At 38.0% G+C, this 14,475-nt stretch overlaps 3 protein-coding genes across 4 annotated transcripts; all 3 read right to left on the bottom strand.

Annotated features, from left to right (window-relative positions):
• Positions 1-3,137: 3,137 nt before the first annotated feature.
• Positions 3,138-4,521, bottom strand: LOC121746881 (60S ribosomal protein L32-1-like). The gene is made up of 4 exons (XM_042140836.1): positions 4,410-4,521; positions 4,041-4,135; positions 3,527-3,708; positions 3,138-3,415 (listed from the first exon to the last, which is right to left on the bottom strand). Exons 2-4 carry the CDS (start codon positions 4,128-4,130, stop codon positions 3,286-3,288), a joined length of 402 nt encoding a protein of 133 aa, XP_041996770.1. The 5' UTR covers positions 4,131-4,135; positions 4,410-4,521; the 3' UTR covers positions 3,138-3,285.
• Positions 4,522-4,807: 286 nt separating this feature from the next.
• LOC121747915 (peptidyl-prolyl cis-trans isomerase CYP20-1-like) lies at positions 4,808-7,893 on the bottom strand. Its single transcript, XM_042142071.1, has 7 exons — positions 7,735-7,893; positions 7,290-7,368; positions 6,387-6,434; positions 6,279-6,302; positions 5,848-6,030; positions 5,683-5,758; positions 4,808-5,336 (listed from the first exon to the last, which is right to left on the bottom strand). Exons 1-7 carry the CDS (start codon positions 7,801-7,803, stop codon positions 5,198-5,200), a joined length of 618 nt encoding a protein of 205 aa, XP_041998005.1. The 5' UTR covers positions 7,804-7,893; the 3' UTR covers positions 4,808-5,197.
• A 558-nt stretch (positions 7,894-8,451) lies between these two features.
• Positions 8,452-13,748, bottom strand: LOC121747914 (phosphoinositide phospholipase C 6-like). 2 transcript variants are annotated; one of them, XM_042142068.1, is made up of 9 exons: positions 13,130-13,748; positions 11,239-11,435; positions 10,461-10,596; positions 10,139-10,375; positions 9,808-10,037; positions 9,611-9,728; positions 9,330-9,473; positions 9,181-9,267; positions 8,452-9,041 (listed from the first exon to the last, which is right to left on the bottom strand). In XM_042142068.1, exons 1-9 carry the CDS (start codon positions 13,451-13,453, stop codon positions 8,742-8,744), a joined length of 1,773 nt encoding a protein of 590 aa, XP_041998002.1. In that variant the 5' UTR covers positions 13,454-13,748; the 3' UTR covers positions 8,452-8,741. The 2 variants fall into 2 exon arrangements, with proteins under 2 accessions (XP_041998002.1, XP_041998003.1); XM_042142069.1 differs by lacking the exon at positions 13,130-13,748 and adding an exon at positions 11,862-11,985.
• Positions 13,749-14,475: the final 727 nt, after the last annotated feature.

Below are 14,475 nucleotides of genomic sequence, written 5' to 3'. Positions count from 1 at the left end.
ATAATTTTGCATTGCTCTCTCTCTCTGCATAGTCTTCCGTCGAAGCTCTGCCCTCGCCATCATCCAGTTCGCCAGAGCTTGTTCCGTCTGCGGTGCTGCAACGAACAAGACGAAGTCGTTTTATCTTTGGGGACGACACGCCAATCCGAGAGCACTACTGTGGCATATCTCGTCTTGCGGAAAGAGCACTCCTCGACTCGGCTTACAAATTACATCTACAGTTTATAGTTTCTGATTTGTATTTTCATTTCAGTTTATTTATGTTTAATTTCTCCAATCTTCATTGGGTTGTATTACGTTACGCCCGGTTAGTGTACCATTGATTACCCAAGCGCCATGGGTCCTAACTAACCCGTTTGGGTCAACCGGTGCATCCACCTTGAGTGGCACCGATGGTTCCACATTAAGTGGTTCCGTAGAATCCTTGATTGGACCGGGTGTTCGATCTTTCGGGGTCAACACGGGTGTTGGGGCCTTCGGGGCCAACACGAAAATGACGGTTCCACTTTTAGTGGTTTCGCGAGATACTTCAATGGATCGTGTGTTGAGTCCTTTCGGATTAATACGAGTTTTGGAGCCTTCGGGGCCAACACGCAAACTGACGGCTCCACTATTAGTGGAGCCAAGAGATCCTCAAATGGATCAAGTGTTGAGGCCTTCGGGGTCAACACGTGTGTTGGGCCTTAGGGGTCAACACAAGAACTAGTGGTTCCACGTCTAACGGCTCCATGGAATCCTCTAATGGACTGAGTGTTGGGACCGTCGAGTCCAACATGAGAGTTGATACATTTGGGATCAACACGATTGACTCCAATGTGGGGAGAGAGACCTCGTGAAGGTCAATGGTCGGGAAGTCCTACTGGACATCTCTCGTCGTCCCATGGACAGGATCCTTGTGCGTGTCCCATTGGTCACAAGGGACGTCTCCCGTTCTCGGGAGACATTTCACTCACGCCCGTGCCTTAGAATATGTCGGAGGCATTTGGCACACGTCAATCCCTTATCGAGAGACGTTAGACACCCTTATGTTCCTAGAAAATATCGGGAGACGTTTGACGCTCGCCCGTGTCTTGAAAAAATATCGGGAGACATTTGACACCCGTCCAGATGTCAGGAGAAAGATGACTCCAAGATGAAGCCACCAACTAAGAAGCTTGGTGGAGCCAACTTCATCAATCATGCCAAAGGCAACATAGCCGCCATGGTAACTGAGGAAGTCAACCATGTTGAGAACAAATGTGGTTGGTATATCGACACGGGCGTTACTGCCCACGTGTGTGCCGATAGAAGTAAGTTCTATATTTACAAGACTGTTGAGGGGGGAAGCTTAACATGGGGAACCAAGCCTCGTCCAAATATGTCGACTTTGAAGATATGGTCCTTAAGAAGACGTCCGACATGACAATCACTCTGAAGAAAGTGCTACATGTCCGGGACATACACAAGAACCTAGTTTTGGATTAATACTTGTATTTGAGTCTAATAAGTTCTTTGTGTATAAGTTTGGAAAACCATCAGAAAATGTTATGTAACCGATGGTCTTTTAAACAAAGTGTAACGGCTATTCGCCGTGTTGAATAATCATTGGCTAGTAATGAGAATGTTACTACTTCCTCATATTTGATTGAGTGTTCAAATTTGTGGCATTATAGATTAGGGCATGTGAGTCCTAATGATATAAAACGGTTAGTAAACTTGGATATACTAAAGATAAATGAAGTCAATACCCAAATAAATGTGAGATTTGTCTTGAGGTAAAAATGACTAAGTTACCGTTTCATTTTGTTGAACGAAACACGAAATCCCTTGAATTAATTCACACCGATATATGTGATTTAAAGTTTTTGCAAACTAGAGATGATAAAAAATATTTTATCACGTTCATAGATGATTGCATAAGATATTGCTATCTTTTAAGAAGTAAAGATGAAGCAATTGAAGCGTTCAAAAGGAACGAAGTTGATAATCAAGATGATTCCAAGTGTTAGATGAGGCAAATACATAGCCTCGTTTGAGAAATTATGCAACGAAAGTGATATAATTCATCAAACGACTGCTCAATATTACATCCGGTTAGTGTATCTTTGTATCGTAGTAATCAAAGAAAACCAATAAGAATCACATATTGGTAGTATATTCTTTCATTTTCTCTGCTTTAAAATGACGGATTTGTATTCTTTTTAAAACAAAACTCATTCTCTTTCAATACCTCATATAGGTTTGAATTTTGAATGGAACTATTTCTCGACGTGACAAGTATCACAAATTGGTATATTCTAATCTAAACAAACTCATCCCTTCCAATACCTCATTTTACTGTATACCTACCTATATTCTCTCTTTAGGTACATAGTTTATAATCTCCCTTATTTTATTCTCCATTTAATTCAAAAGACCACTTTATAATACTCGCACCCATATCAAAATTTCTTACAAAGCCATTCTAACACAACATCCACAAAAAAAGAACGCATAAACACAGCTAATTAATTCGATTTTCACAAGACCTTATAAGGGATTGCATTCGAAGATAAGAGCATCTCCCGTGGTTCTGGACATGCAATAGCCCTCTCATAGCCTTGCCACTGCCACATCATCAGCACTAAATTCCTCCTGTCACATCATCTGGACATGCAACTGGACAAGCAACTAGACATGCAATAACCCAATCACATCACTCAATTATGAAAAACAAACAATTAACAATCACACAAAATACATAATTAAATATATGACACATATACGCAAAAATATACTATTTTCATTTAAATTAAAAAGTACATTTAAAAAAATTACATAATTTTAAATAAAAACTAACGTCTTACAATCCTCCGCGCCCACAACTCTTCAATTAAATCATTTTGGAGTCGAATATGAGCATTCGTTTCGAAAAATGACGTCCAAAGCGCGTATGTATAGTGTTTCGAAAAATTAAAAAAAAAATAAAAATCTGACGCCGGTATGACACCGATCCGGGGCCTACAATGACGTCGTGCGGATTGGCGTGAGAATCGGCGTGGGCACGCGGATTTCGCCGACGCCGGCTGGAATGGTTCGGCATCAGCACCGGCGTCCGCGAAAAATCGACGTGCCGACGCCGCCATTGGAGATGCTCTAATAAAAAGATGAAGAGCATGTTTAAATGAAGTTGAAAGCTTAACCTGTCTTGATTGCATAATTTATAAAACCAAACAAAATTTCGAATCTCCAATCAATAATCTGAATACTAAAACATTCCAACGGAAGAAAAAAATATATTATACTAGGGAGAGCTTTGCAACAGCTTTACTCGTCTTCCTGGCTGCGGAGCCTAGCAAGTTTGTTGGTCACGACCACATCCAACTGAGATGCCCGCTCAACGATTTCCTTTCTTTTCCTTGTCGAGACATTGTGTGCTATTTCAGCACAATACTTCCTGTGGCAACAAATGGATCAAAACAGTGTGTTTGTTATAACTCACAGTTGCACTGGAAATCGAAACTAAAAAGTAAATGTACTAGTAAAGGATTCACAGAACTGTCCGAACCTGTTGTGCATCATGAGAATTTCGAGCTCCTTGACGTTGTGGACAAGGAATTTCTTAAAACCGTTGGGTAGGTAATGGCGGGTCTTCTTATCCGATCCATAGCCGATATTTGGCATCAAGGTGACTCCCTTGAACTTTCTCCTGACACGGGAGTCGATACCCTTGGGCCTGCGCCAGTTGGTCTATCACATGAAAAACAAAGCCAATTAGCACCACAATGGACTAAATTAAGCATATCATAGGAACAAAAGTAACTAAAAGTAAACCTAGCTCAAAACATCTGCTCTCACATAAGCTAAAGACACAAAAATTGAGAAATAATCATAAAAAATCTCTTAACCTTTTGTATATTATGTAGTATTACTCGAGCCCAGTTATCATGAAGCATTGTAAAAAGCCCTAAAATTAAACGATAGCATCTAATAAGTTGAAATTACTCTACTTCTTCTGTCATATTCATTTGGTATTACAAAATACCAAAAACTATGAATACAATCAAGGAATTGAAGTATACCTTGAGACAGGCATATCTGTCGCTGTGATGCCTCTTAAACTGGGTGACACGCTTCTTCACAACCTTTTTGTTCAACAAAGGAACAGCCATGGCTTCTGCCAACACACAAATAATAGTAAGAAGCAAGCACATCAAATCAAATACTGCATATTCACTAAATTTCCAGATTCGCACAGCAAATTTCAATCAATCAAACATATTGAATGTATAAATCATTTTCTAGTATTAATCGAGCTACGCAGACACCAAAAACGCATTTTGGTGTGAGATTAAGCCTCCAAATGCATCCCAAATCCTTAATTTTTTGCGATTTTCACGAACGTAAACAATTCTCAAAATTGCAATTTAGGGTTTGTTTGAAATTCTTACCTGGAGAGGCAAAGTGGCTGATGGAGAAGATGAGACGGAGGCTGATTTGAGCAGAAGGAAAAATGGAGTCGGAAAATTTAACCTAAATGAATTCTTAAAGTAATGGGCTTTTAAAAAACTATAATTAGTTGGCCCAATTACTGAATCGAACAATTTATATGATTATTGATTTATTTCTTTAATTTCATTATAAATTAATTGAATAAATTTGATTAATGTGATATCGACTATTTAATTTAATATATTATGTTATTTAATTAAATTACTTATTATCTTATACATTAATAAATTTAATTGGCTTCATTTCAATAAAATTAGATACTAATATATTATGAAATTTAATAAAACACTAATTAAAATAACATTGATGATGAAAAAATACATAAATCCTAAAAATATACTATAAGCTAAATATATAAATAAAATAAAAGACATAGTTAATTAAATTATAACAACAAATTAAAAACCTAATCTAATATTCCGCTAAATCGAAATCAGAATCTCCAATAATATTCCGGTAAAATTCATGCATACCGGGCATAATAAAATATTATCCCTAATAATTAAAAAAAATCAGCTGGCCTATAAAAATTCCTAATAATAGTTCGGTCCAATAAACCATATTGTGTGCATTGGGCTAGCGGCAAAGTAGTAACCAACTCAAGCCAAATGTTTCAAGTTGCGAGTTCCAAGTCCACAGTCTGCCGTGACAAGATCTTTAACTTAATGTCGCAAACACCAAAAAGACATTAATATAAGTGAGTGGCAAATATGCATAAGAAGGGTGGTCACATTGGGAGTTCACCACTATCTACAATCACAACTTTGCTTTTGGGTGTGCCGCTCTGATTGCCTTCAGCTTCAATCTTATACACCACATCCATTCCCGACAGTACCTTTCCAAATACGACATGGCGGCCATCCAACCTGTTGATCGGATCAAGCCTTTCAGGTACGGCAAGAAGTGTGCTAACGTAACGAATATTTGCAGGAATTGAAACTATTGTTCCTATAATGTGAGGGTTATACTCATGCTGGCAATCAGGAATCCAGGTGGGAATTATACCCTAATAAAAGCCATTTGTCACTGCAGATTTCCGATTGCCAATGTAACTTTTCAATTCGAGATAGGTGGACTGATCTTAGATTTGAAAACTCAAGTTATTGGGTACTGATGATATATCATTATTGAAAGAATGAGATGTTTCTGAAAAAACACAGATTATTTTGGGCTAGAAAGTGATGTTTACCCTACTGGATATGAATAGCTTACCAGCTGGTTGTCACAGTAGTGATGAAGAACTGGGAACCATTAGTGTCAGAGCCAGAGTTTGCCATCGAGAGGAGTCCTGTAAAGTACGTAGATGAAGTTATGGAGATAATGATGAGTTCAACTTTCATCATCAATTATATCAGCGAAATAGTAGCAGGTATATACCAGGTCCTGTGTGTTTGATCTTGAAGTTTTCATCAGCGAATTTCTCCCCATAGATTGATTCCCCACCTCTTCCATCGCCTAGAGTAAAGTCACCTCCTTGAAGCATGAAGCTGGGTATAATCCTGTGGAATGCACTTCCCTTGTAATGCAGAGGCTTCCCGTGTTTCCCGACCCCTTTCTCACCTGAATTTACAGAAAATAATATCCCTTATTCCCTAATACAAAGTATTGAGCAACTCTTTTCGAAAATGGCTTAGACATAGAAGTTCTTTATGTTAACTAGAGCATAGTAAATAACTTCTATGCCTTAGATACTGTGCAGAATTATGAAGCTATTAAACTAAAAAAGCTGATCAACCGGGGCTTTAATGATCATCCAGTTGAGACACCGGCATGGCAGAAACAAGAAAAAGAAGACAAAAGTGTTGTACCTGTGCACAGAGCTCTAAAATTTTCTGCATGAAAAAAACAACGAAAAGTCATTTATATAAGCAGTGAAGATAGCTCAGGAAGCATTAATCCCAGAAAGCTAATCATACCTGCCGTCTTCGGAACAGTTTTCCCAAAGAGACCCATAGTGATGCGTCCTAAGAATATGCATCCGTATTAGTCAAGGCAACATTAAAAGTGAAAACACAAACATTACATATATGAGTGTCTGTATCAGAATCAAACTAATCCTACTTGATATATACTAGCACACATCATGCATGGGTGGTGCAGTGATGGATTGACTTATAGGGCAGTTGGCAGTTCGGTGCAAATGAAAATGAATGAATATGATGAATGCGTGAGGACGTGATGAGTGTTGGTATGGGGAAATGATCCCCATCAAACTTTCTTACATTCCCATTCCCATTCCCATTCCCATTCTTACAAACTAAAATTGTTTTCTAGTTTCTATATCACAATCACAGACAGACTTCACTACCAACCTGGAACAAAATCCTAAACACAACCAAACTCACTCATTCTCTACTCTTCTACCAATCCCGTAAATCAGATTTATTAACCAAAACTTCCAACTTCCTAAGCACTTGTCTTCCTTAGCTATATCTTTTCTTTTCTGAATCAGAGCACTGCCCTATTCTTACTTTCTAGGTTGTCTCCCTAAATAATGTTCTCCATTTTATATCCTCGTCACCCATCTTGTTTTACAGACTCTCAGACTAAAGTCTAAATATGACTGCAAAGGCACTAGATGCAAAAATAACTGTAGAACAATGCGAATCACTTCAACTGCTCTTGATAAATTCCCTAATTTATTCTGCCTGGTTAATCACAAGTAGTAGTACATAATATAGCACAATCAAGTGCACATTACCATAGAACTAGAGCAAACCAGTGCACGATGGCTTGCAGAAAAATACAAGACGAAACTCTAGTTCACAAACTAGATTCGAATATCCAATATGCATAAATATCATAGAACTAGAGCATACCAGCTGGTTTTTCATCAATTTCAACATCAAAGTAAACCTTATGAGTCACTTCTTTCAAATTTTCCTTTGATTTCTTCGCCTGCAGGAGAAAGCAATAACAATGCCCTTTAAACGCAGCAAATTAACATAACGATATCGAAGAAGACACTACCACCGATATCTCATTAAGAAAATATGTACGGAACTCAAGATCTCCAACTGCAAGATCAGTAATGATATACACACTGATTTCAGAGAACAAAAGTTTTCCCCCAAATTCAAATTCATGCTCATCGCAGTAAGCAGTCAAAATAGAAGGGTTCTAAATAAAATCAGTCGGCGACTGGTACCGAACATAGTAACAAACTGCAAAGGATTTCACTAGGAATCAAACTGAAATGCAAATCATTTATTAAAAAAAGACAAAACAAGAGTGAAAGGGGAAAAAAGTAGATTGCAGAATAACCTGTGTAAAAGCGAAGCTGAGACAGATTAGCAGAGTGAAGAGGAGATATAATCTCTGATTTGTCGCCATTTCTGTTCCGACCGAGGATTTGCTCAACTTCAGTCACGCAGCAGAGAAGTGAGAACTGATGATTAATGTACTACGGAGTAGTAAGTTTTTTGTCACGTTCAATATTCGCGTCATATGATGGCATTTCTGCCAATGGCGTAACAACACGTATGCTTATTCTTTTGTAACCTCATTATTTCTTTAATTGTTAAATTTGGGAGAAGATAAATTTTAAAGGTTTTTTTAGCTGAACGAAAATTTTGATTATTTAAAAAAATTGCTATTTGCATAATTGACGCATTTGTGAAATTTGATAATTTTAAATATATACATAATACTTATGATATTGATAAATTTAATTTGCAAATTCTGCTCTTAATTAAATAAAAAATTCTTTAATTAATTTCTTTATAATTTACATTTTTTAAACTTTCTAATTACTTTTTTTATATTATATTACAATGAAAAGGTCATCCATGTGGGTAGTCTATGTTGATTTAGTCTGAAGAGACATCATTAAACAAGCTTAAATAATGTATTTTTTTTCAATCTAATTTCGAATAATTCAAACTTATTTATTACTCCCAGCCCAATAAAATCAAAGTCTACACACAAATATAAAACCACACTACTACTTGCTTGCAACTGCATTTGGATAATAGACCAATATGATGTTGCTTTAAAAATTAAATTAAATTAACTTAAAAACTGGATATCACTTTATTCTCACTCAAAACACACCAACAACTGCAGGTCTCCTTACAAACAGAAGTAAAACTACAAAACAGTAGCTCTGACACTCGCCAACGGAGGCAGATTCCACCGTTAACTTCCTCCATGAAACTCTAGAAACTGGGGGCATGGCGTGGGCCCTCCTCAACGACGGGGTTCGTCCCGTCGTTTTCTTATACCGAGATGTCGAATGAACATGACTCCTAAGGTGGTCTGCATCTTGATAATCATGAGATGTCGAACCGCATCAGAAGGCGGACAGATTTCAGCTTCTCGCGCTCGCCTCTCCGGTCACAGAGAGGCACGGACCGTATGCCGGGCCTGAGCTCTGCGACCGGAAGACAGGTTTGGCCAGCAAAGTCATCCTTCTCGGACATATCATACTCATGCACTTCGATTCTTAGCAGAGCTAGCTCAGGAACAGTGAGAGGGAATGTGAATTCCTCTTCCCAAACAGGGCTCCAGTTGTCCTCTATCGTCTTCGTCTTCTTCATCATCTCATCAGCCGGTGCACCGGCTATGCCAACCTGTGTCGTGTGGAAATTCATTATTTTTAAAAATCAAGATCTAATGCCCGAATGTTGGCATTCATGTTTACAAAGCTTTTCCAGGATGGAGATGATAAAGCAGTGAAACAATCCAATAGATCGGGACTAGTTGGCTTACCCTCACGTAGAAGTCGGGTGGCGAATATGAATCAAAGTGAGTTTGTTTAAAATCCAAATGCCAGCCATCCCCCATGTATACTTTCACCTGTCACGAGGCATTGTTAGATGAGAATAGTGGAAAGAAGCACACGGTAAGTCTAGGCGTGCCTTTAAGGTTTTCTTGACGGAGGCCTTCGCTTTATGATCAAAAACCTCGTTAGCATTCATCAATATATCAGGCTTTTTCACAAAACCACAGCCCCCATTGGCCCTGAACATTCCTTGCATCAACCAAAGTGATCTTCCATATCCCTGCACCAGCAATTAGTAGAATGTGAAGCAGCAAATACGACCATTTCTTGAACTTGTGATAACGTTTCATAGATCCATTTCTGATTATGATCCAGCCATCAAGGTGTAGAAGTTTCAAGATAAAGTTGTGGTCGAACCTGCATATTAAATGCAACCATTTGAGCTCCATGCAACCAACCAACTTGAGGCTTGTAATTCGACGAGTTGAATCTAGTTCCCTTAGGATAGACTCTCAGAATATTCCTCTGTGTAAACCTAATGTAAGAAACATTAAGACTATGAACACAAATCTACCACTGTTAGGGCGTAGCGCCACAGTTAGAAAGGTAAACACCTGACAATGTCTGTCCCATAAGATTCAGCAGCCTTTTCGAGAGCTTGCTCACTAACACTTAAGCGCCTCACTTTATCAGCCTCTACTTTTAGTGATTCCTTCATCCCTCCTCTTGGTTTCCCAGCGTGGATAGCTATAAGGCGTTTATATTCAGGTGCTTCACGAAATCCAGGATCACAATCGTCGTCATCCTCATTGTTAGGATTCAGGTCTGTCATTCCATTGTCCATCTGCATTGAAGATATATTTATAAATTATTCCACGCGTAAGTACAGTTTGTCAATTGTAAAGAAAAAAACAAGGAAATGAAAAACAATAGTTTCCTACCTACCTTATCTTCTTCTTCTTGTTCGGCCGTGAGGCACGAAGGCTCGCTTCCCCACACATCATCCTCAGAATCTTTTCTCCTAAGTGATTCACCGCCCTTAAGGTTCTGAGCTTCAAGGTACTCCTTAGGAGGTTTTGTGGAAATAATAATGCGATGTTTCAACTCTTCTGGTGACGGAAATTCTTTTAAGCAGTCTGACTCTGGGCAGAAAAGCATTTTTCCAAATACTTGGGAGAGCATCTAAGGAGAATTCGCATGGAACACTTGAAGATATCCTTGAGTGAATGTGCATAAATTAAAATAATTTCCAATGTTTGTTATTTACCTGAGCAACTTTAGCTTGCAGGTCACGCGTAAGGTGATCCTCCAATGTTATTATGACAGGGTATGGAGAAGCAGAAAAGGCATGCTCTTTTATCGACTTTAGACACTTTAAGAGGTCCACAGGTGCTGTCACGGTTCTATATTGACAATAGAGGAAGTTATAACCAATCAGCGGAACATAAAGGATATACCGATACAGTTAAAAGTAGGCACTCAAGTGGACAGCAAGATGCTTCTTTTCTCCTAGCTCATATTACATAGCTCGTCTACAATTATTGATCGCGTATCATGTTTCAACCTTTTTGGTGCAATGATGCTGGAAGTAAACTAACGGGTTATTGAGTCCTATATGGTGCAACTCATTCTATTTCCTATTCTATACTGACATGTTCATTCGCCTAAAACATATTGATCAACAGAAACACTCTCAAAACCAACTTGTTGATCATCAAAAAACTCAAGGTCAGATAAACTTGTGTTTTACTTTAAAAAGCTTGCATTTCTTCTTTAACTAGTCATGCTCAAACACAATTTTAAGCATAATTCAAGAAAAGTGAATATGGGTTTTTGATTTAATATGAACCCTGAGCTCATTTTGGTGATAAAATAAAACTACAAAATGGGTGACTTTCCCCTTGCTTAGTTTCGTTTTGTTTATTTTTTTCCTGTTCTTTTTCATATGTTGCACTGCTCTAGATTAATGAACTCATCAATTTAACAAGAAATCAACAGGAATGACACTAAAAGACCAGACGAGCAGAGCCTTGAGAAACTCAAACCTTCCATGGAGAACATGCACGTCATCCTTTGAAGAGTTTGGCCATATATCGAGCTCTATCACCCTCACTCCCTTCTGCAGCGCCTTTATAACTGGCACATCGCTGCAGTCACTCGTGAGCTGGTTCCCAGTGAGGTAAGAGTTATGCCCGGTGAATATGAAAAAGTGAGACAGCGGAGCTGTCATGTCTTGGTGCACCTGCAGCCCAAAAATCGACTTTTAATTGTGAAATGAACACAAAATAAACTTAGGGAATAACTCACAACACCTGCACCTAAAAAGCACTACAGATTAGAGTGGTTCGAAGCATTATGGAACAAGTAGCAAAAAACAAAAGAAACAGCCTAACTATTCAACTATTCATAGGAGAGGCCCTCATTTATGTTCATCACATGTCCAAACATGTATTACACATAACTATAAAACATAATAGTGAAAGCCACAGCAGATGCATTAGTCAAGGAAAAGGAGACAAATTTGCTAAATCATATCAACAGCTATCCCCTCAAGCATCAAATTAAATCCATAATTCACGAAACTATTTCGGTCCCAAGATCCAAAACCTTGTTGTTTATGCATCAAAGGACAATAATTTTGATAAATGATCTCCATTAAGCAGATTACCTCAGTGTTACCAAGAATATGGATCAAATTAAAAATGCAGCCTTTTTTGCCAAAATCTACTGTAAACAATGAGATCAATCATTGAACCCTTCTGTTTTAAAATTTCAACAAAATACACACACATACATATATAGTAGCAAGTAGCACTAAAACAAAAGAAACAGCCTAAGAATTCAACTATTCATATCTGCAGCAGAGGCCATCGTGCTCATCACATGTCCAAACATGTACTACACATAACTACAAAACATAATAGTGCGAGCTACATTAGATACATCTGTCAAGAAAAAGAAGACAAAATTGCTAAATCATATCAACAATTATCGTCCCAATCATCAAAATAAATCCATAATTCAGTAAATCCACGAAACTATTTCGGTCTCAAGATCCAAAGCCTTGTTGTTAATGCATCAAAAGACAATAATTTTGATAAATGATCTCCATTAGGCCGATTATCTCAATGTTACCATGGATATGAATTAAAATTAGCAGATCATCACATGTCCAAACATGTATTACACATAACTACAAAACATAATAGTGAAAGCCACATTAGATACATCTGTCAAGAAAAAGGAGACAAATTAGCTAAATCATATCAACAGCTATTCCCCGCAAGCATCAAATTAAATCCACGAAACTATTTCGGTCTCACTATCCAAATCCTTGTTGTTTATGCATCAAATAACAACAATTTTGAGCAACGATCTCGATTAGGAAGATTATCTCAATGTTACCATGGATATGAATTAAAATTAGCAGATCATCACATGTCCAAACATGTATTACACATAACTACAAAACATAATAGTGAAAGCCACATTAGATACATCTGTCAAGAAAAAGGAGACAAATTAGCTAAATCATTTCAACAGCTATTCCCCGCAAGCATCAAATTAAATCCACGAAACTATTTCGGTCTCACTATCCAAATCCTTGTTGTTTATGCATCAAATAACAACAATTTTGAGCAACGATCTCGATTAGGAAGATTATCTCAATGTTACCACGAATATGAATCAAAAATAAAATACAGCCGTTTTTGCCAAAAATCGACTGTATAAAATGAGATTAATCATTCAACTCTTATGTTTTAAATTTCAACAAAATACGCACATACATGCACTCATTTCACACACTTGCAGCAGGTTTCCAACTTATAATCAATGTTTCTAACTAATTAGCCACAAAAATTCAACAACTTATACCAAAAACAATGAAAATAAAAAAACTAGATCGGAAAAATCAAATCAAATCAAACCGAATACCTTGCTGTTCATCGGGGGATTGAGGTCGGCGGAGAAGAGGTAGTGGTGGAAGTCCTCGAGAGTGAGCGCGTGGCGCGTGAACTTGGCAATGTGGTGGCGCTTCTGGAGGATCTGCTGCACGATGTTCTCCGCCGCAGCGGCGGTGGCGTCGTCGCCCTCCGCCTCGCCCTGGACCTCCACCAGGAACCTCCGCAGCTGCTCCACCGACATCTGAGCCCCGCCGTCGGCGTACTTCAGGAACGCCTCCTTGACGTCCGCCGGCGGCTCCGCCTCCGTCACGCGGAACTTCCGCGTGAAGCACATGCACACTCTGTAACTCCCCATTCTCTCTCTATCTAGATTCGGTAGATGGAGAGGAAGACTATAATTTGTTGGAGCTGTTGTGTTCAGCGTCAATGGTTGACTAAGACAATAATTATACTACGCTGTCGCATTTCACATCTGTCGCCTTTACTTTAATCATCGAGACTCATCACTGTCTCCACTTCATTAAATTAGAATGAGAGGGAAACTTTAATCATTGTTTAACGCCATTATGTGTCAACAAATTCAGCAGAGAAGAGAGATTCCGCCATGAAATGGGAAAATGAAAAGCTTGGAACTCGACCGGTTTTCAGTTTTCATTTGCGCTTATTAAATATTTTTGTGAATAAGAGTCTATTTTTCTATTTCGGTCGTCTAACTTCATTTTTAATACTCCCTCTGTTCTCCAAATTTTGGAGAGGATGCTCCCTCCGTCCTCCAAATTTTGGGGAGTACATCCTCTGCTATGTGTCTAAAACACAGCGGAGGGTGCTGTAGAATAATACGACGCAGTTTTAGTTCATATATATTTTGCCTTTATTCTCTCGCTCGTATAACTTGCCGATTGTCTTATCAATGAGTGGTACTATTTATTTCCGAAATTGAAGAATATAGATGACTCATTATAACTCATAAGCTCATGAATTATTTACCGTATTAGCTCATAAATTACCTAATCGTGCAAAATACTATAAATAATTCTATCACTTAATTACATTCATATATTATTTAATTATCAATAGAATAGTATTTTAAATAACATAAAATTATCACATTATACAAGATTATATTATATACTCCCTCCGTCCGTGAAGAGTATGCATTATTTCCTTTTTTCGTCCGTCCCCAAATAGTATGAACACTCAAATTTGGAAACTCTTTTCTCTCTAGTGAGATTGGATCCATTCTACACTAACAATACTTAAAAAACTTCTTCTATTTCTCTCTCTCTTACTTTACCAATAATGCATTAAAACTCGTGTTGAACCCAAATTTCGTACTCTTTGGGGACGGAGGGAGTATAAATTATCACTTAAAATTTT

The sequence above is a fragment of the Salvia splendens genome, chromosome 9, assembly GCF_004379255.2.
Source record: "Salvia splendens isolate huo1 chromosome 9, SspV2, whole genome shotgun sequence".
In the NCBI taxonomy this organism is placed as follows: domain Eukaryota; kingdom Viridiplantae; phylum Streptophyta; class Magnoliopsida; order Lamiales; family Lamiaceae; genus Salvia; species Salvia splendens.
The sequence above is the reverse complement of the archived record's forward strand: the minus strand, read 5'-3'. Positions and strand labels throughout refer to the sequence as shown.